This window comes from Stegostoma tigrinum, chromosome 8 (assembly GCF_030684315.1).
Source record: "Stegostoma tigrinum isolate sSteTig4 chromosome 8, sSteTig4.hap1, whole genome shotgun sequence".
NCBI lineage: Eukaryota > Metazoa > Chordata > Chondrichthyes > Orectolobiformes > Stegostomatidae > Stegostoma > Stegostoma tigrinum.
In genome coordinates, this window is record NC_081361.1 from 35,985,636 (window position 1) to 36,012,959 (window position 27,324).

The 27,324-nt window shown below is 42.1% G+C and overlaps 1 protein-coding gene across 1 annotated transcript in view; it reads right to left on the bottom strand.

Moving 5' to 3' along the window:
* Nucleotides 1-27,324, bottom strand: part of kcnt2 (potassium channel, subfamily T, member 2) — a 702,110-nt gene that overhangs the window by 237,349 nt on the left and 437,437 nt on the right. The window contains exons 24-25 of the mRNA XM_048538622.2: nucleotides 19,697-19,768; nucleotides 14,370-14,504 (exon numbers count right to left, since the gene is read on the bottom strand). Of these exons, the coding sequence (XP_048394579.1) occupies nucleotides 14,370-14,504; nucleotides 19,697-19,768 (207 nt within the window). The remainder of the gene's footprint in view (nucleotides 1-14,369; nucleotides 14,505-19,696; nucleotides 19,769-27,324) is intronic.

Below are 27,324 nucleotides of genomic sequence, written 5' to 3' on the forward strand. Positions count from 1 at the left end.
ACAAATTCACCCCATAGATTCATGTGTGTGTGTGTGTGTGTGTGTGTGTGTGTGTGTGTGTGTGTGTGTGTGTGTGTGTGTGTGAGATGGGGAGAGAGAGGGAGAAAGAGTGTGTGTGGGGCAGAGAGAGTGAATGTGTCTGTGTGTATGGGAGACTGTGTGTGCGCACACGTATGTGGGGAAGAGAAAGTGAGAGTGTGTGTGTGTGTGTAGGGAGGGGGAAGAGAGAGAGTGGTGTGTGTGTGTGTGTGTGTGTGTGTGTGTGTTGTCCTTATGAGTACCATACTTGGCTATTAGCCCCTGTTTGGTCACTCTGTGTTGTTCCTGAAGTTCATCTTGGAGGACATTTATCCGACAATTCGATGCTGAATGTCTCTCTCTCTCTCTCTCTCACACACACACACACACACACACAGATACATTCTATTTTTTTTCGAAATGTACATAATTTATAGACAGTCAGTCATTGTGGCATTTTGTAATTCCTACCTTAGAAATAAAATGAGATTAACTCAAAAGCAAAACAAAAACAGATTCTAAACAAGTCCTCATGCCTAACATTCATCTGACCTAAAATGTCACCTCTTCTTTATGTTGATACAAGCCTTAATTCTCTCAGGGCAGTGACTTGAAAGGAATTTGGGTATTTGCATATACATATTAATCAATTAAAACCTTCTAACTGATTAAAAATTTAACAGCATCTTAGGTTTGTTTAATACATCCTCATAAGTGGTGTGACCCTTTGATTTTTTTTTAAGATTAGATTCCCTACAGTATGGAAACAGGCCCTTCAGCCCAACAAGTCCACACCGCCCCTTTGCAGCATCCCACCCAGGCCCATCCCCCTATAACCTACAGACCCCTGAACACTACAGGCAATTTAGCATGTCCAATCCACCTAGCCTGCACATCTTTGCACTGTGGGAGGAAACCGGAGCACCCGAAGGAAACCCACGCAGACACAGGGAGAATGTGCAAACTCCACACAGACAGTCACCCGAGACTGGAATTGAACCTGGGTCCCTGGCGCCGTGAGGCTGCAGTGCTAACCACTGAGCCACCGTGTCACCCTAACAGAGCAAAATAAAGGATTTTTTTCTTATAAATTCTGTGTCTGGTACTACCTCACTAACACCTGAAGAAGGAGCAATGCTGCAAAAGCTTGTGTTTTCAAATAAACCTGTTGGGCAATAACCTGGCGTCAAATGATTTCTAACTTATTTTTGCCAGCATATCAATACAAGAGCTCATGTACAGCTTCAACTGAACCAAAGCTGCAAACCGACTGATGTACATAATAAGCCATTGTGAACTCAACAGCAGAAAGTTCCAAAAAGCAAACGGAAAGAATATTCAGGGATGCAATGTTTCCACCTTCAATCTTGAAGGATCACAATAATAGTGCCTTCAGGACTCCTCCTAAAGATATCTATGCATGCTGAATCTTCAGAAATTATCTTCCCTTATGGATATGCTCTTTTCATACATTCAGGAGTTATGCTCGTCTCTAATAGTTCTTGAGAAGTGGGTGACCTGTCTTCTTTAACTCGTCAAATTGGAGAAGCTGCATCAAAGTTGTTGTTTGGGAGGAGCATTAGGAATTTGACCCGGCGACAGTGATGGAAAAGTGGTAGAGTAACAAGTCTGGATGGTATGTGACTTGGAAGGGACTTCGTAGGCAACACTGTTTCAATCCGTCCCCAGCCCTTATCTTTCTAGGTTCCGGAGGTCTTGGGTTTGGAAGGTGTCATCAAAGGAGTCCTCAGAATTTCTTGTAGATGGTATAAGCTACTGCCGCTGAGCATCAATGTTGGAGAGAGTGAACATTTGTGGATGCGGTGCCAATTTAGTGGCCTGCTTTGTCCTGAATGGTGTCATGCTTCTTGAGTGTTGTTGGAGTTGCACTCATCCAGACAGGTGGGAATATTCCATTACACTACTGACTTGTGCTCTGTAAACAGTGACAGGTTTTGTGAAATCAGGGTGCAAGATTCGTAGCCAATGACCTATTCAATGGTTAAAAATAATCCAGTATAGGCAGAAAGGTGGGACTAATTTCTTTTGCCTGCATATCCTCACTTGCTGGAGCTCATCTGGTACACATTCTGGTCCATGGTAATCCAAAATGTTGATAGTGGGAGAATTCAATTATGGCAATGCCTTTGAATGTCAAAGGTTAGGCTCATTATTTTTGGAGATGGCCATTGCCTAGTACTTGTGTGATGCAAATATTACTTTCAATTTTCCAGCTCAAGCCTTGATATTGTCCAGGTCTTTTGGACATGGTCTGCTTCAGTATGTGATTAATCTCAAACATTGCTGAACACTGTCCAGTAATCAGTTAACATCCCTACTTCTGGCCTTATGTTAGAGGGAAGGTCATTGACAAAGCAGCTAAAGATGGTTGGGCCAAGGACACTATCTTGAAGAACTCCGACAGAGATGTCCTGGAATTGAGATGACAGATCTCCAACAACCACAACTATCTGCCTTTCTGGTGTTTATGACCCATTTGTGTGCATCTACAAATAAGAAGTTGGTTGCAATTAAGCCCTTATCATTTATTTCGATTTAACACTCCAAAAATACACTTTTGTGTCCATTCATAAGAGTCACAGCACTCAGGAGGTTAAATTCCTTCTTGAAACTATATCATGCTACAAATAGTGAGATGGGTAATTGAGGGAAATTATTCCATGCTCCCTCACTATTTGTAACAAGAGGTAAGGAAAGGCAGGGCTATGAAGCAACTCAAACACAAGGATAAGAATTTTAAGATTTAAGCATTGGACAGATCAGGAACAATATTATTAAGTGAGCATGGAAGTAATGGATGAATAGAACTTAATGAGAAGTAGGATATGACTGTCAGAAGTCTAGATGAGCCTGAGTTTATGGAGGGTGTAAGATGGGAGGCTGGGAGTCATCAAGAATTGAGGTAAGAGAAGCATGGAGAAGGGCTTCAGCAGCAAATAAACTGAGGTGGAGATAGAAATGGTAATGCTTTGGAGGTGAGAATAGGCCATATTAGTGATTCTATTCAGCAATAGAGCACCCACAGCTTCAGGGTACAGAATTCCGAAGTTTCATAAACCTTTGAGTGAAAACATTTCCCCTCAACTTAGTCTGAAATGGTCAACCATTATGCTAATGGTGTTTCTCCATGCTCTAGATCCCGTGAAGAAGTGAAAATCATGTCTTATTCTTCTAAATTTTGAATATTGTAAGCTAAATGTACCAAGACTCTATTCTGGGCACAACCCTGTAAACGCAACAACTAATCTTGTGAGCATCCAGTGCACGGGTACATCCTTACTTAATTGTCAAACTAAAACAACATAAGTTATGCCAGGCATTAGCTCAACAAAACTCTGTACCATCACTGTTTATTTTTGTCCTTCTCCTGAGTTGCCCAGCATCACAGATATTGGTATTGAACCCAACTTGATTTGTTCCACGGGATTTCGTGAAATAGAGTCACTTGAGTCCTACAGCATGGAAACAGACACTTTGGTGCGACCAGACCATGCTGACCATAACCCCCAACTAAACTAGTCCTACCTGCCTGCACCTGGCCCATATCCCTCCTTTTCTTATTCCTGCACTTATCCAAATGTCTTTTAAACACTGTAACTGTACCCCCATCAATCACATGATCTGGAAGTTGATTCCACACATGAACCACCCTCTGTGTAAAAAGGTTCCCCTCATGTCTTTTTAAAATCTTTCTCCTCTCACCTTAAAATTATGTTCCCTAGTCTTGAAATCCCCATTCTCTATACCCTTCATGATTTAATAAGCTTCTATAAAGTCATGCCTCAATCTCCTATGCTCCAGTGAAAGAAGTTCCAGCCTACCCAGTCTCTCCTTATAGCTCAAACCCTCCATGCCCAGCAATATCCTGGTAAATCTTTTCTGAACTCTCTCAAGCTTAACAAGATCCTTCCTATGACAGGGCGACCAGAACTGCACACAGTACTCCAGAAGAGGCCTCACCAACGTCCCGAATAACCTCAACATGACGTCCCAACTTCTATACTCAAAGGTCTGAACAACGAAGGCAAGCGTGCTATATGCCTTTTTAACCACCTTTTCTACATGTGATGCAAACTTCAAAGAATTATGTACCTGAACTCCTAAGTCCCTCTATTCTACAACACTACCCAATGCCCTGCTTTTACAAGACCTGCCTTTGTGTGTTTTACCAAAATGCAATACATCAAATTTATCCAAATTAAATTTCCTCAGCCATTGACCTAATTGATCAAGATCTCAAGATTGAGTGGTTGAATACACTGGATACTTCAAAGATTGTGGGTTCTGACTATATTCCAGCAATAATGCTAAAGACTTGTGCTCAGAGCTAACCATATCGTAGCCATCCTATTTCAGTACAGCTACCATTCCAGGTATTCGCCAGTCATTGTGGAAAATTGCCCAGGTCTGCGTTGCCAGATAAAGCCCAATAAATTTAACCCAGTCAATTATCGCCCTGTCAGTCTCCTCTTGACCATCAACAAACTAATGTAATGAGTCATCAATAGTATTATCAAACAGACTTGCAAAGGAATAATTTTCTCACTGGCACTCAGTTTGGTCACAACATAAACAAGGAGCCAGAATAGGCCATACTGCCCCTTGAGCCTGTTCTGCTATTCAATAAATCATAGCTGTTCTGATTGTAACCTCAAGCCTCTATTCTCACAGCATGCTGATAACATTTCAGCTCCTTGCTGAATAAGAGCCTATCCACCTCTACCCTTAAAAATACTGAAAGACCAACCCTCCATCATCTTTTCAAGCAGAGTTTCAAAGACTCGGGATGATGATTAATCTTTCTTATGGCATCTCTGTTTTAAAATGGATATCTCCTGATTTTTAAACAGTAAACCCCAGTTGGTGATTCTACAGTACAAGGAAACACCTGCATTTGCACAATCCCTCAGCATTTTATATGTTTCAATTATGTAACCTCTCATTCATCTAATCTCTGATGGATAAAAGTCTGGCCTGTCCAATCTTTCCTCAAAAGACAACCTGCTCGTTTAAGACATTAGTCTGAAATGCCAGGGCCATTTGGCTCCTGATTTCATCACAGCCTTGGTCCAAATATAATCCAAAGAGCTGAACTCCAGAGGTGAGTTTGCAGTGACTACCCTTGGCATCAAGGCAGCATTTCACCAGGTGTGTCTTCAAGGAGTTCTAGTAAAACAGGAGTCAACGGGAATCAAGGGGGAAGTTCACTGCTAGTTGGGGTCATACATAGCACAAGGGAAGATGACTGTGGTGATTGGAGGTCACGGATCTCAACTCCAGCCTGCTTTATGAGCACCCATTCATCACCCATATCATTCACTCTCATCGACTGCAGCATGCACCATCTACAAGATGCATTGCAGTAGCTCACCAAGGCTCATTCGATAGTATCTTCCAAACCTTCAACATCTACCACGAAAAGGAACAACATTAGTGGATGATCGGAAATACCACAGCCTGCAGGTTCTCCTCTACGGCACACACCATTATGACTCAGAACTGTATTACCAATCCTTCACTGTTACCAGATCAAACTCCCTTCCCAACAGCATTGTGGGTGTCCTGACACTGCAAGGCTTACAGCAGTTTAAGTAAGCAGCTCACCACAACCTTGTCCAGGGCAATTAGAGCTGAGTAATAAAAATCAGCCGAGCCAGTCTTGTCCAAATCCCATGAACAATATCTTAAAAAATTTTAAACCCATTGCAAAAAAAGGTCAGGAAGCAATTTCCCTTCCTAATTGTTTGCTGCACCTGCACGCTAATGTCACGGAAAATCAAATTTTGTGCCTTTTCAAAACATTCTGTTTCCCTATTTTTACTCTCATGAATAATCATCCTACACTTCACCACAATATATTCCCTCTGCCACCTTGTCACTCACTCACTCACTTAACTTGTCTATATGTCTTTGCAGCCTCAAACACTCTGCTCAGCAGCTTGCAGTTCTTCCCCACACACAAACTGAGATACCTTACCCTCTGTCTCCCTGGCAAGGCCTGCGGTGTTGTTTGCAATTTTTATTTTAATTTACCCTATATTTTTTAAATCAACCTGTTGAGAAGTACTGTCATAACAACTCTGGATCAGGTGTGACTTGGAAATGGCAGAAGCCCGAACACCCATCCCTGTTTTGCCGCTTTAGGGAGTAACTTTAAGATCTAGCAGGAAGCATTCAGAATCAGAACTACACAGCTTATTAAAACATGGGCTCCTTCATTCTGGAATCTTTCTACTGGTATATGGATACGGCAGCCTTAAGTGGACAAAACATACAGTGCAATTTTTAAAGCACTACAGCTGTGACACACTTTAATTATTAAAGACTGCCTTCATGAAAATGTCCCATGTATCCCTATTCTTCATGTTGATTAACTAATCCTCTCTGCATGCTAATGTGTGACCTCTAATTCCATGAGTCCTTTGTTTTTGTATTACACTTTTGTGTGGCACAGTAGTGAACTCCTTTTGGAAATCCACTTTACCTGTCCTCTCAGACACATTCTTAAAAATTCCCACAAATTTGTCGAACAGCATTTTCTTTTTTAAGAGGCTTTCTTAGCTATTTCAAATTGCCTTGACAGTAGTTGATTATTTGATTTTCTCGGTGGTTTGTTAAGACTTCCTTAAAAACAGGTAGAAGCACATTCCCAATGGCACACTAGCCCTACTGGTGTACAGTTTCTGATTTACATTATCTCTCTTTTCTTGAATAGCACTGCTGCATTTTCTAACTTCCAAACTGCTGGGAGTATTCCAGCACCCAGAAAATTGAAAAATTATAAGCAGTGCTTCTGGTATGAGGTCAATCTCATCATATGGGAGGCTGAGATTGCAAACAGGCTGCCAACACATCTTAATCACTTAAGTTGCGAGATCATTTGTATAAGCAGCAGTTACTTCACTCAGGCAGCTGTTCAATGTTCAGAACTGAGCGAAACTTTATTCTTATGGCTGGCTGCCAAACTCCCAAAGGTCAGCTTGCAGACTGGGACATGGTGGGGGCTGGCAGATGGGCCCCATAGTTTCAATCACTATGATAAATGAATCAAGAACACGCGTTTCAACTTCACACAAAAATCAAGGCAATAGATGTACATTAAAGCTTGTTTTTTGTCTCAAACAAAAAAAGGGGAAAAAGCAACTCAGTGTGTTTAAGTAATATATTTGTTCTCAAAATACAAGGATTGGATTTTAAAAATGTAGCAATCGCTAAAGTCCCGGATGGTAAAGCGGTCTTCATTTGAAAATAATTATGTATACATTTATTGTAAACTTTCATATAAACCATGTTATGTCATCATCAATCTTACATTATTTTATAATCAGCTAAACATTATTTTATAACTCAACTGAGCCAGTAATCAAATAAAAGGTTGCTTGATTGTAAATGAATATCATTGAGAATTGCAAGAAAACAGTTCACTCCATTTTTAGCATATGTTTCAGGGTTCGTCCCCAGCCCCATCAAGGTTAGGAGAAAAAATCGAGGTTTGTGCAAATGACTGAAAGGTATGTTGCCACTGTCCTTCATTAACTGTACAACCAGGTGTTTTTTTTTCCATTCTATTAACAATTAAGTTTTAAGTTTATAGAAACTGAACACGAATTACTATTTTTGCAGGGGATTGAGGACCAGAATAAAGCATTGTCAATGAGGGCATTTTTTATGAATAACAAGCTCTAATGATAACAAGAAGAAACAAGAAAGTACAGTTACAGAAGTAAAATTGGTCTCAGGACATCTGCATGATGGAAGGCTGTCAGGCCAAAAACAGTTTCCCTCATGACTTGAAGTAGGGATGATGACATCATATCACATTAAACACATTCATTGAAATCACTGGCTGTTCTCATTCAGACAGATATACACATAGATTTATCAAAAATGGGTTAAATATTTAATTTTCTGATGATCTGCTGGATTTCTAAGCAGTACTGCCTTGCAGCAGATGGCTATTGTGGGGAAGCTAATGAAGAAAACATGTCATTTTTAGAAACACGATAAGGAAACTCATAGACAGGTGGTCTTGAGGACCAACCCTCTTCGTGCTTTAATCTAAGATGCTTTTAGCATTGAATGTTGAATTTCAAGATTAAAGCCCCTCGATTTTCACAATGCTAAGACAGATGGCCTGAAAGTCCATGGTCTCTAAAGGGCCATGAGTAAAATGAGCTTGATCAGTCACAACTTAATGACTCATCTTAAAGCACTGTATACAATCTGCCAAGCCCTGCAGTAATTGCCATGCTTTTTTCTCACATAAATCAGAAGAATATAGCATTTGGGAAACATAAAATCTGCATTTAGCACATTGAATGCTTTTCTCATTCTTTGGTTGAGAAGCATTAGTGGGACAAAGTAAGGAGGGCCTTGGACTCCACATGACCTGTGGCAGAACATAATTCAATTTGGCAACAAAAAGTGTACAATTAAAAGTAATTCTCCTTAGCAGTGAGATAAATTAAAATATCCAGTGAAATAAATCTTTTTCTAATTTGTATTAAATGCTGCACAAATTTAACAAAAATAAAACTACCCTTTGGAGATGCAATGAAAAATGTTTAGTTCCTGTTAATAACAAAAATTATTCAATTTAATTTGGAGAAAATATAATTCTGTTAAGTACTGTTTCTTATTAACAGATTTATTTTTATCATGATTTTCCTTTTCTGTTTCTGAAGCTGGAATTTTATTTAATCTAACCATTCAGGAGTGTTAAATTACACTTGTGTTTCCTTGCTATCTGGAAACATTAACGCTGTACCCGTTGTGGCTTCCTCTACATTGGGGAAACCAAGCGAAGGCTTGGGGACCGCTTTGCAGAACACCTATGCTCGGTTCGCAATAAATAACTGCACCTCCCTGTCGCGAACCATTTTAACTCCCCCTCCCATTCCTTAGATGACATGTCCATCCTGGGCCTCCTGCAGTGCCATAATGATGCCACCCGTAGGTCGCAGGAACAGCAACTCATATTCCGCTTGGGAACCCTGCAGCCCAACGGTATCAATGTGGATTTCACAAGCTTCAAAATCTCCCCTCCACCAGCTGCACCCCAAAACCAGCCTAGCTCGTCCCCACCTCCCTAACCTGTTCCTCCTCTCACCTATCCCCTCCTCCCACCTCAAGCCACACCTCCATTTCCTACCTACTAACCTCACCCCGCCCCCTTGACCTCTCCGTCCTCCCCGGACTGACCTATCCCCTCCCTCCCTCCCGACTCATACTCTCCTCTCCACCTATTTTCTCCTCTATGCATTTTCGGTCCACCTCCCCCTCTCTCCCTATTTATTTCAGAATCCTTTCCCCATCCCCCTTTTCTGATGAAGGGTTTAGGCCCGAAACGTCAGCTTTTGTGCTCCTAAGATGCTGCTTGGCCTGCTGTGTTCATCCAGCTCCATAGTTTGTTATAAAGAACTACTAAGCTTGCATAACCAGATCAATAATCATATTAATCAGAAACAGATGGTAAAAACAAGTGAAAGTGAAAAAGGAAATCCTGTAAGACGTAAGGGATTTTTTAATTGTTGAAATAGTTATGCAAAAATGGCTCTACAATAAAAGGTAAGGTTACCATAGTTTTAACAGACCATAATGTTACTCAATCATTGAAGAAGCAACAGGTGCTGGTTTAATCTGAGGCATACCTCAGGTATGGGGAAGAGGTTGAGAAGGCGAATCCTTCAATGGTAACCTCAACCAGTGTGGGAATTGAACCCATGTTTCTACAGTATTGATTCCATTTTAGAAGGTTGAAGATACAACTTGAGTTTACTCCTGAAGAGGGATTTATGGTGAACATACGAAACATTGGGTGGGGTTGTCTTACGAGAGAAGGTACAGATGTGGATCTATGGTTTAGCGACATCTTTGTGTTCTTTCACTTCTAATCTCTTAGTCTCTATCTGAATGAAGCAGGGCACTAAATAAATATCGGATATTTAGGCAGCACGGTGGCTCAGTGGTTAGCACTGCAGCCTCACAGCGCCAGAGACTGGGGTTTGATTCCAGCCTAGGGGTAACTGTCTGTGTGGAGTTTGCACATTCTCCCTGTGTCTGCATGGGTTTCCTCCAGGTGGTCCGGTTTCCTCCCACAGTCCAAAGATGTGCAGACTAGGTGGATTGGCCACGCTAAATTGCCCGTGGTGTTCAGAGGTGTGTGGGTTATAGGGGGATGGGTCTGGGTTGGCTGTTCCAATGGGCAGTGTGGACTTGTTGGACCAAAGGGCCTGTTTCCACACTGTAGGTAATCTAATCTAATCTAATATGGACCAAATAAATTAGATGTAATTAAGCTTTAAGGAGAAATTATTCACCATGTAAAGACTTTCCTGAGAAGCCACGGAGATATACCAACAATGTACAGTTCTCCAAGATGGTAGCTTTCTTATCACTGACTTTCAGCTAAACTGAATCACGAAACATATTAGCACAGGGATTGTGCTGGGCAGATAACATAAAACAGTCAGTAGTGGTGAACTGCTATTATCCAGGTTGCAGCAACATGCACAGTTCTATATCTCCCAGGCCGATATTCAGCTCCATACTCTCTAAGCGTATATCTATGCCCTATAAGTATGGTAAGTGGTGGACTTAATGAAATTCAAATGCATGGAAATAAGACAGTCACCACTAAATGGTGAGAATCTGAAAGGGTATTTAAAGCTTAAGGGGAAAATTGCAACAATTTTTCTCAATGTTGAGACTCTGAATTTTACATTCTGTCCATATTTTCCCACCTTTCTCACACTGCACCAGGGAAGCAGAAATTCTACCCAATGTAGTGACTTGATCGTGTCTGGTGGATGGAGTGATGCAGAGAAAGGGTGCCCTCTTGCTGGGAGGACCAGCAAAGAAAGCCATGCTCTGACAGCCTGTTTGGAGATTGCCCACGAGGTTGGTGTTGTGGCCATGCTCTGGAGGAATGGTCAGCTGTGCCCCAAGGAGGTCACTGACCTTCGCTGCTCCACTGGGGTAAGTGCCACACTCTTCCCTGTGCTATGTCACCCTTACTCTATCTCTACCACTGTTCCCACCTCCCACCCAGGTTCATGCTCTGCCAATTTCATTATTACAGGCAGCATCTTCCCTCACTTGCCTCTATTTCACCTCATTCCCACCCAACAATGCCGCGAATACTGCATGGTATCTGCACTGCCTACTCACTCAGAGTCATAGAACTCATCCATGCCAACCAGATATCTCAATTTGACCTAGTGCCAGACTGCGTTGTCCCTCAGATCAACTCACCACTAAGACCACCTGAACCAGCTGTGTCAACAGTTTTCACTTCACTTAATTCCTCCCTATCTCTCATTCCAGTAGAAGATATTTCAAAATACACCAGAGGGATACAGGGTGGAGAATCACCAGACAGTACGCTCTGGACCCAATAAGGAGAAAATCCTGCTCCTCACATTATAAGATCTCAATTACTTCCTGTGGGGATGCGAAAACATTCATGTTCTGCCAACCTACTAACTGCTACACTTCATTCACTCTGCTGCGATGCTCACGTTAACATTTTATCAGCGTCCAGCCACTGATCATGGCAGCTTCTCGCACTCATTTCTTACAGATGCCAACGGGATGCCCCATGATCCCAGCAGAGACATGGGCTGCTGCGTCAGTAGGTGCCTCACAGCCTCTGAGTAAGAAAGCATTGAGGCAGCAGAGGAAACTTTGGAAAGGCTGCCTCTTACAATACCCCCATCCCCAGCTCAGATACTGACACCTCAGTTGGAACTTGAGTATAGAAAGTGTGGGACCACAATCCAGCAAGGGTCTCACTGCGTGAGCTCCACAACCGCTGATGAAATAATGGTCCAGGCTACTTGCATTTGAAGGACTGGCAGAGACCAGGCTCCTGCTCAGGCTCAGGCATAGGCAGGAGAGGGCCTTCCATATTTGCAGAGAGACGTATATGAAATAATCAATCATTTTGATAGATTTGTACATAATTGAACTGAAGGGGCTTATAGGGAGGATGTTATTTTGTCTGTGCCATATTTTTCCTGGAGGAATCCAATACTAATCCCAATACTCATCCACAAACCTGTCATTAGGCAGATTAGTAGCATAATGAAAAGTGAATGCTTGAAAATGAAATTTCCATTCTCAACTTCTGCGTCAAGAAAAAGGCAATCCACTTGTCCCATTCGCAATCATCCAGGAAATTATCAATGTCGCTCTGCAACTCTGCACGTGCAAGCAGCGAGCTCAATCTTCTGGGCAAACAATGAGCCTGAGGCATGGGGAAAGCTGCACTGGCCACTTGGCAGAAGACCAGGTGGACTTGGTGTCCATTGTGCAGTTCACAAGCAGATATTGGGACCTCCATCACTTTACAGGTTGGGTGCATGCCTCCGGGAGCTGCTACTCCTTAGTCCCAGCAGTGCCACTGAGAACAGTGGTCATTGCCAAGACTGTATATTACCAAAACGAACACTGGTGTAAGTTGTGCTTGCAGACAAGCTAAGTGGGATCGGGTGCCTTGGGATCTGGGGTAGTAGTTCATGAAAGCAATAACTTTTAAAGGTGGCGGGGATGGGGTGGCATGCATTTCATCTGGATGGACCCTCTGTGAACCACACAGAGTCTTCACTGAGGAGGAGCAAAGGGCGCATAGCTCCCCACCCTCATGCCACCAACCAGAAGCCAAAGGAAAGCTGGAAAATTTCACCAGCTGGTCTGTCTATATGGTGGAGGGCTTGGCCAGCAATGGTAAAATGCCAGCGGTGGACAGGCAAAGTAAAGTCTCCACTGTCCCAGAGGACCACAGGGCCTCTCCCTCATCAAAGAGAGTTGACTGGTGGTGGTTTAACCTGATGGTCACCAGGCCTCATCACAACCTCAGCCGGTATGGGAATCTAAGCCACACTGCTGGCATCACTGCGCATCACAAATCAGCCATCTGGCCAATTGAGCTGGCTCACCTCCCAAACTGGACGAATCAACCCGTTAATTGGACCTGCAGAGCTGGTCTCTAGAGGGAGAATCAGTCTCCACGTTCACCACCGCTGGTAGAATGGAGGGTAACAAGAACTCCAGCTATCCCCACGACCTGGCTCCACTTCTACACACCTCACTGTACAAAGTCTCTAGATCTCCAAAATTCTTCTCCGTGCGTAGATTATTTTAAAATTTAATGAATGTTAGTATTTGCCTCAATTGGAACCCATCAAAAAATAAAATTTAACTACCAGAAACATCAATTTAATGAAATGAGGCTGTTAAAAGGAACAGATTTGCAGTGACATTGCACTGCACAGAGTATAACATTGAACCAATGGGACAGCCTCCTAGAATGAAAGACTTTGGTATATTCAAGAATCAAACTGAGAAATGTTGCCAAGTTACACTGCCAAACTACATCACCGTACACCCAAAAATGCTTTGCATCCATTCACTGGTAGCAATTAAACAGTGGTACAAATCTTTGCAGAATCTTTTCCATCAATAACAATTTAGATCCGATCTTGATTAATCATTGTAGTGATTGCTATGTTGTAGGCTAATGTATTGCATCTAGAGGCAAATCTTCAAAGTAATCTCATCAAAATTGTTAGCTGAAACTAATAGTTGTAATTCATGCTGCCCATATTGTTATCTCTGAACAATCATTACATAGATTAACATGCCAAAACTCCTGGGTTAGAGAAAAGATACCAGTCAGCAGGAATACCATTGTGTGAACGAGGGCTAGGGTTCTGCTGCAGAATTTGCCCAGTAATAAACTGTTAACTTTTAGGGTACACTGAAAAAGCATCTAATGTCCAAGTGACAGAATCACACAATGGACAACATTCAAATAGGATGGCAATTTTAGCAGAAAGCAGTACTTCATACTCAATATCAGCTCAAATTGATTTTTTTTATTATCCAAACATATTTATTGATCTGATCCTCTTCCCATTCAACCCGAAATTTGCTTTAATTGATTTCATATTAGTGATAACAAATTTCATATTTGCTGCAAATGTGCATTAAATACAATTATTAGTGTAGAATTAAACTTATTGTACCATTGAACTGAAAACAGAACAAAATCGCCGAGCAAGTCAGGTAGTAGCTGAAGAGTCAACCTGAAACTTTAACCCATCTTTTTCTATTTTAGATTGTAACATAACCTCTGTGCACCTCCAGAACCTTTATTGTGTTATTTGGTTTCTGAGGATTTGGAGTTTTTTCAGTCTATTTTGGTACCAGGGCATCTATAGTGAGCAAATAATGGGCTGTTGCTTTGAATGTTAAAAGGCTTAGGTACTTCACAATACTACCATTAAAAGTTAAGACTACAACCTTTTATGTACTGATGTAACACTCACCTAAATAGCGTTTGCACATTTACAATTGTTTTGGCATCTGCCATGTAATCTTCCTCAGCACTCATTGTGCTTTCTTTGTCTACCACAACCATATTGGCAGCAAATGTCACTCCACATCTTAGTAGATCGTCTAGGCTTTTGGACAAGAGACAGGGTAAATTAATGCAACTAATCAACAGTCTCTGGATGTATCATGAATTAATATGCAACAGAGTGCCCTAGAGCTATAAAAAGTCAATACTTTAAAGTTAACAATTAATCGAAAGTTATTGAGACAATGTTTGTGCAATTCTTATCAACATTTAAAACAAAGATGTACTAATAGGATGTCAGAGCAATTCTGGCATTGATTTGGAATTTGTGGCAGCAATAACAGTGAGGCTCCCAGTCTCCACCATTACTACTGAGCAAAACCGATGGCAATTTCTGAGGTCAGGACATGCACAGTTAAACACCAAAATTTAAGAATCGGTTACAATATGTACTTTTGCAATCTTTGCACACATAGTCAATTAAATGAATTGCTTTATTATGAATTTCAACTATTTGCACATTATTATAGCTGGAAAGAGCAATTATTAAGTTAACCCTTGTTCAAACAGAAGTAGCTGTTTTTAAACAGTGCACAAACTCATAATTTCTCCTGAACAACCTTATGGCCCTGAAAAATAAAATTCATAAGTATGAACTTTTATTTTCCTACACCAACATGTAAACATTGTAAATTTTAAATATTCTGTAAATGTGCTCTAAAGGTCTGATGTTTACATTTCATCTTTAATTTTCTAAGTCCAAAGATTTAATTTGCGTTCTGTCCAATGATTTAAAAGTCATTTGTACATCCTGCTTTTTTACATCCACTTTGCTATCTGTGAAAATATATTGATTAGTCGATTAGCATGCCTTCGATGCTGGAAGTTACAAATTTTCTATCGAAAGCATCAAACTGACATTGATAATGAAAAAGCAAGTTCGTGCTGCAGAGTTTGCTAAACTTTTGAGGGCTATTTTCTTCAGTGTCTTTGTCCCTTTGACACTAACTGTAAAAACCGAACCATTCTGTTAAATCTCTGATAAAAGTGGCATTTTTGTCTTGCTTTTTTCCTGTATACCAGTTAAGTTTTCCATCGTTATTTTAATTTAAAACAATGTTAAAATGTAAGCTTTCTTCCCCACACACAAACAAACATTACACAACAACTAACTAATTAACTACCATCAAAAACAGTAGAAAGACTCAAGTTAGTCAACATCTGTGGAGAAAACAGACTGGTTAATGTTTAAGACATAATTTGAGACTGTGCAAGCAAAGATTCAAGTGGACTAGGGTTAATCTGGAGGCATTTGGTCCTTCGATCTGATTTTGATGTTTCACGAGAAAGGGGAGAACATAATGGGTCAGATTTGAACTATTGTCTCTCCGCCAGCACAGCGAGTCATTTTGCTGTCATGCCAAGCTGAGGTGACAGGTGCTAAAGTGTAACTTTTCAATACCAGATCAACACAATATCAGGCATCTTCAAGTCTAGTAGGCGATGTCGATTTCAAAGGAGTCAGAGATCAAAGGCAGCAGTGGCTGACACAGAAACAGTAATGTCCCCTTTGCCCTGCAAACCTAAGAGCAAAAAAAAAACCCTACATCTTTAGTCCACTTCCCTTGAACAACTGGGAATGGTGGACAGAGAGTTACAATGCATTTCAGATCAGTTGGCTCGCAAGTAGCAATGGACATTACATACATAGGACCTCAACTTCCTTATCAAAACATCCTACCATCTGAAACATTTGGGCTTTTTTAAATAAGTTAGCAGCCAGCTCAAAGTAGCAGCAGGTAACTATATGTCCTTCCCTATAATTTTCATGGCACTAACATCCTAGTTTCACTCAATGGAGCCAGCAAAAATCTTGCTGGTAACTTAGAGCATTACAGAAGCAATGTCACATCAATACACTTTTTGTTATACTATTATTTTTCTTTGAATCCAGGTTCAGTGAAGTCTATGGATGTGTTAATCAAGCAAAATTTGACAAAAGGGAAAACTTGAAAATCAGCAGTGGTCAGAGGTCCTTTTACATTGTTATTGAGAATAAGTAAAACAAAAGCAGTACTCAGGAACAAAAACAAAGTTACTGGAAAAGCTCAGCAGGTCTGGCAGCATCTGTGGAGGAGAAACCAGAGTTCATGTTTCAGGATGTGTGACCCTTCCTCAGAACTGATGGTGACTGGGAAAACATCAGTTTATATGCAGAAAGTAGGGAGGTGGGTGGGGTGGGGAGTAAACCTAAGATAGAGCCCAAAGACAGAGAAAGACTGTTGGGCAGACAATGGTGTAGTGGCAGGCTATGTGGTAACAAGGCCTGGTGTGTGGGGTGGGGGGCTGGGACACAGGGGAGTTTAGGCCCTAAAATTACTGAACTCAATATTGAGTCTGGCGGGCTGCAGGGTCCCCAAGCAGAAAATGAGATGTTGTTCCTCCAGCTTGCGCTGGGCTTCATAGGAACACTGTAGCAAGCCGGAAACAGAGATGTTGGCCAGGGAGCAGGGTAGTGCACTGAAGTGGCAAGCAAGAGGTAGGTCAGGGTCTTTTTTGCGAGCAGAACATAGGTGTTCTGCGAAGTGGTCGCCAAGTCTACGCTTCATTTCCCCAATGCAGAGGAGACCACATTGTGAGCAGCAAATGCAGTAGACTAGATTCTTGGAAGTGCAGGTGAAGTGTTTCACCTGGAAGGTATGTTTGGGCCCTTGGATAATGGAGAGGGAGGAGGTAAATGGGCAGGTGTTGCACCTTCGCCTGCGACGGGGAAGGTGCCATAGGGCTGTGAGGTGGTGTTGGGGGTGAAGGAGGTATGGGCCAGGGTATCCTGGGGGGAAAGGTCTCTGTGGAAGGCGGACAAAGGAGGGGAGGGGAATATGTGTCTGGTGGTGGCATCTTTCTGGAGGTGGCAGAAGTGGTGTCTGACAATCTTCTGGATGTGGATGCTGGTGGGATGGTAGGTGAGGATAAGGGGAACCCTATCCCTGTTGTAGGAGGGAACAGAAGCGGCGAAGACAGAAGTGTGGGAGTTGGGTCAGACCCGACTGAGGGCCCTGTCAACAAGAGAGCTGGGGAATCCTCGGTTGAGGAAGAATGTGGACATTTTGGAGGCTCCCTTGTCGAAGTTGGCTTCATCTGAACATATGCGACGGAAATGGAGGAACTGAGAGAATGGGATGGAGTCTTTACTCAAGTACTCAAAGCAGTACTAAAGCACAATCACAATTATACAAAACATAACTTGCCTGCAGCAGGTAATGTAAAATTAAATTTCCTAGTATTCTCTATATTTTAACAAATTAAATGCTAATTATAGAAAATCACTGGGGGATTCATAACTAATAACTGGAAATCAATAATTCTTACAAAATGTTGTGTTATAAAAGTCAAGAAATAACTTAAAAATTGGACCTTTCCCAAATTTTTTGTAATTATGTAACCTGCCCTGAAAAAATGTTTATTCTAAAAGCTTGATTCATCTGGGCAATATTCGATTCTGTGGGCCAATTATCAATTTATTTCACCACTGTTGGCCTTTCCTGTGTTGCTAAACTTCTATAACAAGATGTCAATCCAAAATCACGCAAAAATAAAACCCAAGCTTTTTTATAGCTGGGAAAACTAGCCCTTACCTTAAAATCTACTTTAATTGTCACTTATTGTCAGCCTCTAAAATGGGAAGTTAATTATTGTTTTGCTTTTAAAAAGGAGATCTGATGTATTATTTTATGTAAATGAGCAGTAGAATGAGAACCAGTGGGTCAGCCCTCACACATGGAGCAGCAATTCCACCATGAAGATGCTCTATTGGAAATGGTCCATTTTTCAACTTCCAGGCCATTTATATTTCAGATTGTTGTATTTTACTTGGTGTCCTATGCTGATAAGTAACCAGAAATCTATCATGGAACCAAAAGCTTTTAACATGTGAAATATATCATCCAATAATGCTTTCTCCAGCTGCTCTTTTGTAATGCCACTGAAATGCATAGTTTGGAAGGCAGTCGCATTGAACGCTCTTCAATTTAATGTGTTAGATCTGCTGGTTGTCGAATGTTGGGCAACAGAGCTCTATGTAGGGGGTACAATTCATGTCACTGGATCTACTATCCAAAACAATGAATGTAGACACAAATTGTACCCCCTGTATAGGGCTCTGTTGCCCAACATTCAACAACTGGCAGGTCTAACACATTAAACTGAAGAGGGTTCAATGCAGTTGCCTTCCAAACTCTGCATTTCAGTGGCATTACAAAACAGCAACTGGAGAAAGCATGATTGGATGATACATTTCACATGTTAAAAGCTTTTGGTTCAATGGTAGACATTTGAACCTGTGCCCCCAGGACATTCCCCGGGTCTCTACATTAACAGTCTAGTGATAGTGCCATTAGACCATTGCCTCCCCCTTACCAAATAAAAAAGTAAATGCTGGAAATCAGGAGTAAAAACAGTGATAGTCGTAAATATTCAGATTTATCTTATATCGAGTTAAATGTTTGAATTCACATTACACGTTACCCTAAAACTTGACAGTTTCTGGAGAATGTTTCTCCTCATTTGGAAATGGAGGGTTAGTTATCAGAATATTTGCCCCAGCTATTGTCTATATTAAAATAATAACAATATGCAGTCATTATTACAGCATCGGTCAGATTGAGGGTAGGGTTTACCTTTGTGATCTTGAAATGATATTATCCATTGCTAGCTGCACCCAAGATAAATGTGTTTATTTTCTACCACAATGTGACTTGTTACAGATTACTAATCCATATTGAATGCTGTCAGGTTTGGTACAGTGACCTCCCACTCATGTAATATGGCACTGAGTTGACAAAGCATTTCTTCTGTTTGATCTGACCTGCATTTAAACTCTCAGCTCACAACTGGAAGGGCAAATTTGTCACCTAATTCTGCAAGCTTAAACCTTTCAAAACATTTATTATCCAGGGTCAGTTCTCTGAAGTCCTGAACACTCACCACTTGTTAAACGAAAGCAGCAAAGGACTATCATCATGCACAGCTTCTCTGAGAATGAAGACTGAATGTGGTCCACCTGTGTTTTTAGCGCAGCAGTCAAGAATACATACAAAAGAGATAATGCACAAACACCAAACAAAAACACACAGCGTACGTGCAGCTCATGCAACAAAGTGCCTATTTACTTTTTCCACATAAGACTTTTGAAATAAAAAAAACAGAAAACTCATGCTGAATATAGTAACAATTACTGTGCACAAACTACACAAAGCTTTTATCATTTTGTCAGCCATGCCTCAAAATCTTACATACTTGTCAATAGAGCCAACCATGTAGTAAACCATTGGAAACCAGCAGATTGCTTCCAGAAAATGTACATCTGGCCTGGAGGGAAAGCCATAATTTAGAGAATGTGCTTTACATACATTGTAACTGTGAAACAAGCACTCCTGCAAGGATGGAAGTGAAGAGAAGTTTGAACACACAAAGACTGCCTGAAGCATAAAAGATACTTGCACAGATTTTTATAATGAAAACACTATGTTTTTCTAAAAAAAAAATCAGCTTCAGCAGAACGCATTTTTCAGAAAGGAATGTTCAGATTTTTCTTGTCAAAACGCTTTGATGTCCCCTTAACATCAATGAGGCTGCCTGAAAGCAACAAACGCAGCATAATGGTCACAGTAGATCGGACATGGCCAATACAATGTTGCAAGACACATTTTTATTGTGTTTACTATGTGCCACCATGGAATGGAATTTCCTGAAAATCTTTATCAAAGGTTTTTTGTATGAATAGTATTATGCTTTCAAAAAAAGGTCACATGTGTAACTTAGTTTTATACTGGAGCATTGGTCTGCACGCATTTCTTGAACCTTAATGTTGATGTGTCCCGTGTTGTACAGAACCAAATTTTGCCAAAAGAAATGTCATGCAAGGGCCTGAAAGGGTTAATGCTGAGGAGGGCCTTAAATACAACTCACTACGATGATGTCATACAGACTTAGTGGCAGAACAGCCAAGGATCTCAAAGGAGTGAGACCCAATGTCTGCATCTTCCTGATAGTCTCTATGACAATACACATCACATCTGTGCAACCTGTACATGACTGTTACTGTGCCATAAACCTCAACTTGCTTGAGGGAAGAGCCTCTCCTCCTCATTAGACTACCAGTTCTCTCATTTCCCCTACCAGATCAGACCAAGCAGGCCTTGTAGATCTCAAACCTGGAAAATCTACCTTATGGTGAGCAATAACACAGAGCGCACAGAACACGAAGAGCAATGGTACAGTTTGCTCATGCAACATGGCGAGCAGCGAAATGGCTGCATTTAGCGACCTACATTTGGCAGTGGTGGAGGTGTGAAGATTTCCTCAGGCATGACTTTAAGAAGGTAGCTCATGCAGGCAGTCTGCAGCTGGAAGAGCTAAACACTTGAGAACTCTATAGAAGACAACCTCATGGTTACATTCAATAAGGCAGAATCTACAGTTAATGGCATTTCAGACTTGGCACAGAAGCAAGAATGCACTCAGAACTCACTGGAGCTGAAGCACAAATCCCTGAAGGATAGTTACAAATTGCATTGGTTGCCCCTGGTCCAGGAATAGGTAATTATGGAATTATTGGTAAAGGGACATTGGTCAAAGAATCACCAGTCATGCTTTCCTGCACCTCTGATGCTGCCTGGCCTGCTGTGTTCCTCCAGCTCCAAACTGTGTTATCTCTACCAGTCCTGAAAAGCCAGCCAATGGATAATTGTTAGGAGATTTCAGAGGGCTGCATAGATTCATGGTGGAACCCAGAATGACGATAGTATATATTCACATCAGAAATTTGTTTCAAACTATAAGCAAGTTAGAAATCTGTGACTATACTGATTTAGTAGAAATATTTTCCACCGCTGTCAACATTGAAGAGAATTCAGACTGCAAGAATCAGAAAGCTATCCAAGAAAACTCAAGCAATCTGCAAACCAATGAGCAGTATGCTCCTCTGATGCTGCTTGGTCTGCTATATTCATCCAGCGCTACACCATGTTATCTCAGATTCTCCAGCATTGGCAGTTCCTACTGCCTCAGCAGTATGCTCCTCTCGATTTTATCAATGAGCCTTCAAGAAATATAATTGAGAGTAGGATGGCATATGCTGAGGTGATTCGATAGGCAAGCTCAGATACAGAGTTTCATTTCCTTACGTTCCTAGGAAGAATTCTCAATGACAGTAACAGAGGTCATGTGAAGAATGAAGGAATCCTCAAATTCTACGACTGACAAACTGGGCCCATTGGTTTCACCAGTAATGCAACTGCAGAAAGTGCAGGATAGGGACAAAGCCATTCAACAAGTTAAAGAAGCAACACACTTCTGCATTGCTTTACTGAATAAGAATCTACCGGCTCAGACGGAGGTCAGAAATCACACCAGACCAGGCGCTACAGCACTCCAAAAGGTTTATTTGAAATCACAAGCTTTTGGAGTGCTGTAGCACCTGGTGTCGTGTGACTTCTGACCATGCCCACCTCAGTCCAACACCCGCACCTCCACATCAGGGCTGACACAGTCTGAAGATAGGATGGAGCCAGGTAGGGAGATCATGTTGATTCAGAGTTTTGGGGGGAGGATTTGCTGTGAGAAATTTGGCCTGGGCCATGTTCAAGTGGTGATGCACTCGTTGCGAGAGTGTGGTGAGGCCGCTAGGGCAGTTGGCAGGGGAGGGGGTCTCTGAGGGTCATGTATCACCCTTTATGAAGGCATCCCCAGCCGTCCACTGAGACAGTTTCCCTGCATGGCCATGATAGCAAGCCATCCTGATGCGGGCAAAATGTTACCTAGTCTGCACTTCCCTAGGCAGTATGGTCAAGTTAGCACAGCCAATCCATCAAACCTGCAGATCTTTGGACTGTGGGAGGAAACCGGAGCACCCAGAGGAGGCCAACGCCAACATGGAGAGAATGTGCAGACTCCACACAGGCAGTTGCTCGAGGGTAGAATTGAACCCGGGTCCCTGGCGCTGTGAGGCAGCAGTGTTAACCACTGAGCCACCGTGCTACCCCTTTCTGCAAAATAATGGAAGAGGAAGGGCAGTGGGAGGGACAATAAGTGGAGAGTAAGGCGCTATGAAATAGAAACAATGAGAGTCAAATTCACCAGTGCAGCTACACACATGGGAGTTTCCTCCGAGCTGCTTCCATTCCACCAGGGCTAGTTTGCTCGAAGTACAGCAGAAAACCAATTCATAAACCTCCAACAAACTGGCATCAGTGGCAGATGAACACAGAAGAACTTTATAGCACTTACGCATTTCAACAGTTAAAACATTTTAACAGATGTTGCATAGGTTTGAAAAGTGCACAAGATCTTGTTTCAAGATTTAGTTCATTGTTTCTAACCCATTTGTAGACGGAGTCAATGGAGGATGGCTGGCTTTTAACTGACAGCATGCCTGCCTCCTGGTAGAAGGCACATGAGTATGGCAGACTGGGAAGGATATTGGCACTTGGTTACATTTCAATCCCTTTGAAGCAGTGAAGTCATCAAGTTGGGGTGGGTCTCTAAAAGGGATACTCCCCTATCAGAGATGAGAGTCTTTGAAAATTCTTGCTTTAAAATGGGACATTCTGATTTATTATTTTGCCAGCGTCTGAAGAAATCTCTTCTGTCTCACCTGAGTCATCCTTCGCTACTTAGTCCCCAAGCCTGCTTCCCTCCCTACCCACCCACCGACAGTTGTTCTATGCTTCCCTCTGCCCCCATCTGACCCTCTTTTGCTTAGCCTTCCCCTCTTTCCATGCCCACAATCCTTCCTTCATCCCTTCCCCCTTCACAGTTCACTCCCCACACTCCAACAAATCAAACCTTGCTCAAACTAGAGTTGAACTATTGTCAGAGGCTGGGTGCAACTCTTCATAGCCAATGCTTTCTGGGGTCTGCGTTGCTGGGAATGAGAGAGTAAGCTGCCCAAGGGATTCAGTGCTTAGGTCCAGAGGATTTAGATCCAGCAGGGAGAGAACATGGCCTCTTCCATCACCAGGTGCCTGAGCGACTAAGCAGACCAAGTCATTGTCATGTTGTAGAGCAAAGAGTTAACATCTCAACAGGCATAGGATTGGCCAGGCTGTGACTTCATTTTCATGAGGAGAGAAGCAGTGGCATCTTGGAGTTCATATTGAGTTTGTAATGTATGTACCCAGCATAGTCTAAGGAAGAAGATAGTTTTAAATGAAGACTCACGCATCTCATCTTAGATTGGCTCCCTCGGCAAGCCCTCTCCTTCCAAGCATTGACAAAATTTGCAGCCTGAAGGGCCTTGAAGCAGCCTGCGAAACCTCCTGGGAAACTCCAGACAGAGCAGAGAAAAGGCCGTAAGCGAAACAATCCAGCAACCAGCAAAAGGAGGGAAATCTGGACCAGGATGCAAGAATGCACACAATCCTCTGGCTTCCAGAAATGTTCAAAGACTTCAGAAGGACCACTACAGGCAGAGAAAATAATTGGCAGAACCAGCGGAAGCGATTCACATCTCGGAAAATTCCTCATGGCCAGCAACAAAAAAAACAGACAGAAAGGTATCATGGTTTTCGATGAAACTCCTTCAGAGTCAAGCAAAAGTTTAACACTGATCTTTTGAGAGCAAAGAAGGAAACAACAAGCCCCATTCCAGAGACAGTAGGGACTGCAGATGCTAGACAATCTGAGATAACAAGATGTAGAGCTAGATGAACACAGCAGGCCAAGCAGCATTAGAGGAGCAGAAAGCCTGACCTTTCGGCCCTAGACCCTTCTTCAGAAAATCCATACCAGCTTTGTTGCTGGTAAAACATCCTACCCTTTCACTTTCAGCCTCTTCTGTTTGGCCTCCTACAAGATATCAAACAATCAACGATGATGCAGTCGAATGCCCTCTGCAAGACGACCACTCTAACTTTTCCAATGACAGCTTATGTCCCTCCTGCCCTTGCTGCGCCTCTAATCATAAATTTTATTTCTGGAGGAGCAGCAAGAGCTGATGAAAGCGAATCTGTGATTGGAGGAGCTGGAGTAGTGAACGTAGAAGAGGTGGAGTCTGTGATTGCAATCATTATCAGAACCGGGTATCAGAAACTGGCTCCACACCTACAGGGCTGAGTGTTGTTGGTCTTATAAAAAGTTATCGGTCTTATAAAATCAGAAAACATAGGAATAGAAGTAGGTCATCCAGACCTTTAAGCCATTCAATAGGATCACACCTGATCTGACATTCCTCACATCCACTTTCCTGCCCCTTTCCCATAACTCTGGATTCCCCTAATAATCAAGAAACTTCCCTCTGGGAACGGGCTTGGTGATGGGAAGATTGGCAGGAGGTGGTGCCAGGTAACAGGTCTGTTGTCCTCCCACTGCCTTGCCACTTTGTTAATGGCACAAAAGTTTGGTAAACTTCCTCCTGGAACCCAATTAAGCCATTTCATTCTACCAGAGCTTCTGAGGAGGTTACCAGATAAACTCCGGCAGCCTGCCAGTGGGCTCTGTTTTGTGGGCACACCTTTTGGGCCTGAGAGTCCCCTGCGAACCGAGACTTGCTCTCTACTACAATGGCACCACTGCCTACAGCTACACTAGTCAACCCCTTCACCAGCGAGACCTATCAAACTGGCCTCTGCTCAGGGAGGGAGATGAAAAAGAAAGATGGATGTTATTTTTCGTGGAAAGGGATTGTTGTGGGAATGTGGCTTTAAAAAGGGAGTGACTAAGAAATTTTATTCTTGTCGAACAGAAAGTTGTGAGGGTCTTCGGTAAGAGTAGAAGGTGCCCAGCTCTGAAATTCCCTAGAAGCCTCCCAATCTCCAGATGTTGCACAATGAGATCCCAGTAAAACTCATAACAATGGTGACATAAACAGCTGTCTTTTCTCTGGGGAACATTCTTCCAGCTCCCTGACACAGTTCGGATGGGAGATCTGTCGGCCCTCAACACAATTTCAGGGCCCACTTGTTTGGTCAAGTGAAACAAAGGGGTGTTTCCTTTTTGTAAATGATATGTTATTCAAACGCATGTTCTAATGGCCAAAGTAAAGGACACTTGAAAAAGACAGGTGCCAAAGACAAGAGTACCCAGTTCTGTACAGAAGGAAGAGCTATTGTTATGAGGCAGGGTAACAGTGTTGCTGTGGTGCGATGTGAGTCAGCGCCACTTGAAATAAGATGCCCAGGCTATTCAAGGAGCCATTAGACACAATTAACTCAGCAAAGTAACCATGGTAAACCCAAATTCATAACAGTAACTAACTAGATTGAGACCAGGATTGCGTTTATTTTGGAAAGTAAGCTGAAACATAGAAAACAGGGGCAACGTGGGCCATTCAGCCCTTCGACCCTGCTCTACCATTCATGATGATCACAGCTGATCTTCTACTCAGTCCCTTGTTCCTGCTGTCTCCCTATACCCTTTGATCCCTTTAGCCTTAAGAACCGTATCTAGTTCCTTCTTGGAAACATTCAATATTTTGGCCTCAGCTGCTTTCTGTGGCAGAGAATTCCACAGACCTTCCACGCTCTGGATGGAGACATTTCTCCACATCTCAGTCCCAGCTGGACTATCCTGTGTCCCATATGGTGAACATAGAGGCATCTGCTGATTTTACTTGAGTAATGAGTTAATGCAAACTAATTACTCTGTAACCAGATGCTTTAACATGAAAATAACCCTCCTTTATCCAAGATACTTTGCTGGTTGCTTGAAAATTTTAGAGGATATTCAACAATGAATTTGACATGTGGCAGAACAAAATGCTTCGGCTGTTTACCACTGTGACAGGATTTCCAACAGGTTTGGGCTCGTGATTCAGTGCCGATTGTTATGTAATATTAACTACTGTCAGTAGATGGCGATCGTCACCTGTATGTTGAGGAAATGAAGGCAAATAAAGAGATCTATGGGGTTTTCTCCCCTGAGTACTGGAAACATTATTGGATTCATCATTTTTTTTGTAGAAGACCAGCAAATTTTCTAATAGCTTTCCAATCTTTAAGATAAAATTCTGATAATAGGGTGGCAGTGCAGATACATTTGTACAAAACTGTTTTAGGAGGCAAGGCAGCAGGCCCATTGACATTTCCTTAATAGAGGTGAGGCAGTGTTCATCATTATTACCACACAATATTCTTCACAACAACTCCTGATGTCCACGCAGATACCTTCACACGGTGTGCAGCTGCAGCCTCAACGGATAAAATCTGCACAGAAATCACAGTCACCGCACAGATTTAGCTACCAATCGACTATTCAACCTCCAAAGGCAGCTGAAAAAGCTAGACTTTGCTCAGACAGGGTCTAACTGAGTTTTTAAGTGGCTTACAAGTGAAGAACCTTCCTGGCCCAGCCAAACTAATTTTGCAAATATGAGGGTCTGGGAAGAAAGTTAGCAATTTTGTCGATGTACACAGGTTTATGTTTTGTTCTTTTATTTGTGTCCATTGATTTAGTACATATGTTAATTTTTGTTTTGCTCCCTGTGTAATGATTTAAATGTTATCTATATTTGTTGCTTTTTGTAATTATAAATTTCCTACTTCGCTATCCGTGTGCCTCTATGCGAATTCCTTACTCTCATCAGTTGTAAAGCCTCCTTTCCGCTCTGGCCTGCTCAGTGATAGCGCTAGTTCCCTTTAAGCTTCAGATGACCAAAATCTTTCACTGACAAGGCCACTAAAAGTCTGAGAGCCATTCCATCTGATGTGAATAGTGGAAACTGTTCCGGTACCACTCACTGTCAACAGGGGACATTCAAGTTTTCAAATGGTTAGTGTCCCTTTCAATCAGGCTTAAAGAAATCTCTTCCAACAATGTGACTTGTTGATCTGATTTTAAAATAATCTGGTTTCTCCCCTCAGCTTTGTGAACAGGATAATAGAAGTACTGAATAAAAACAGTCTCCCTGACTCTCTAGAGAAGGTCCA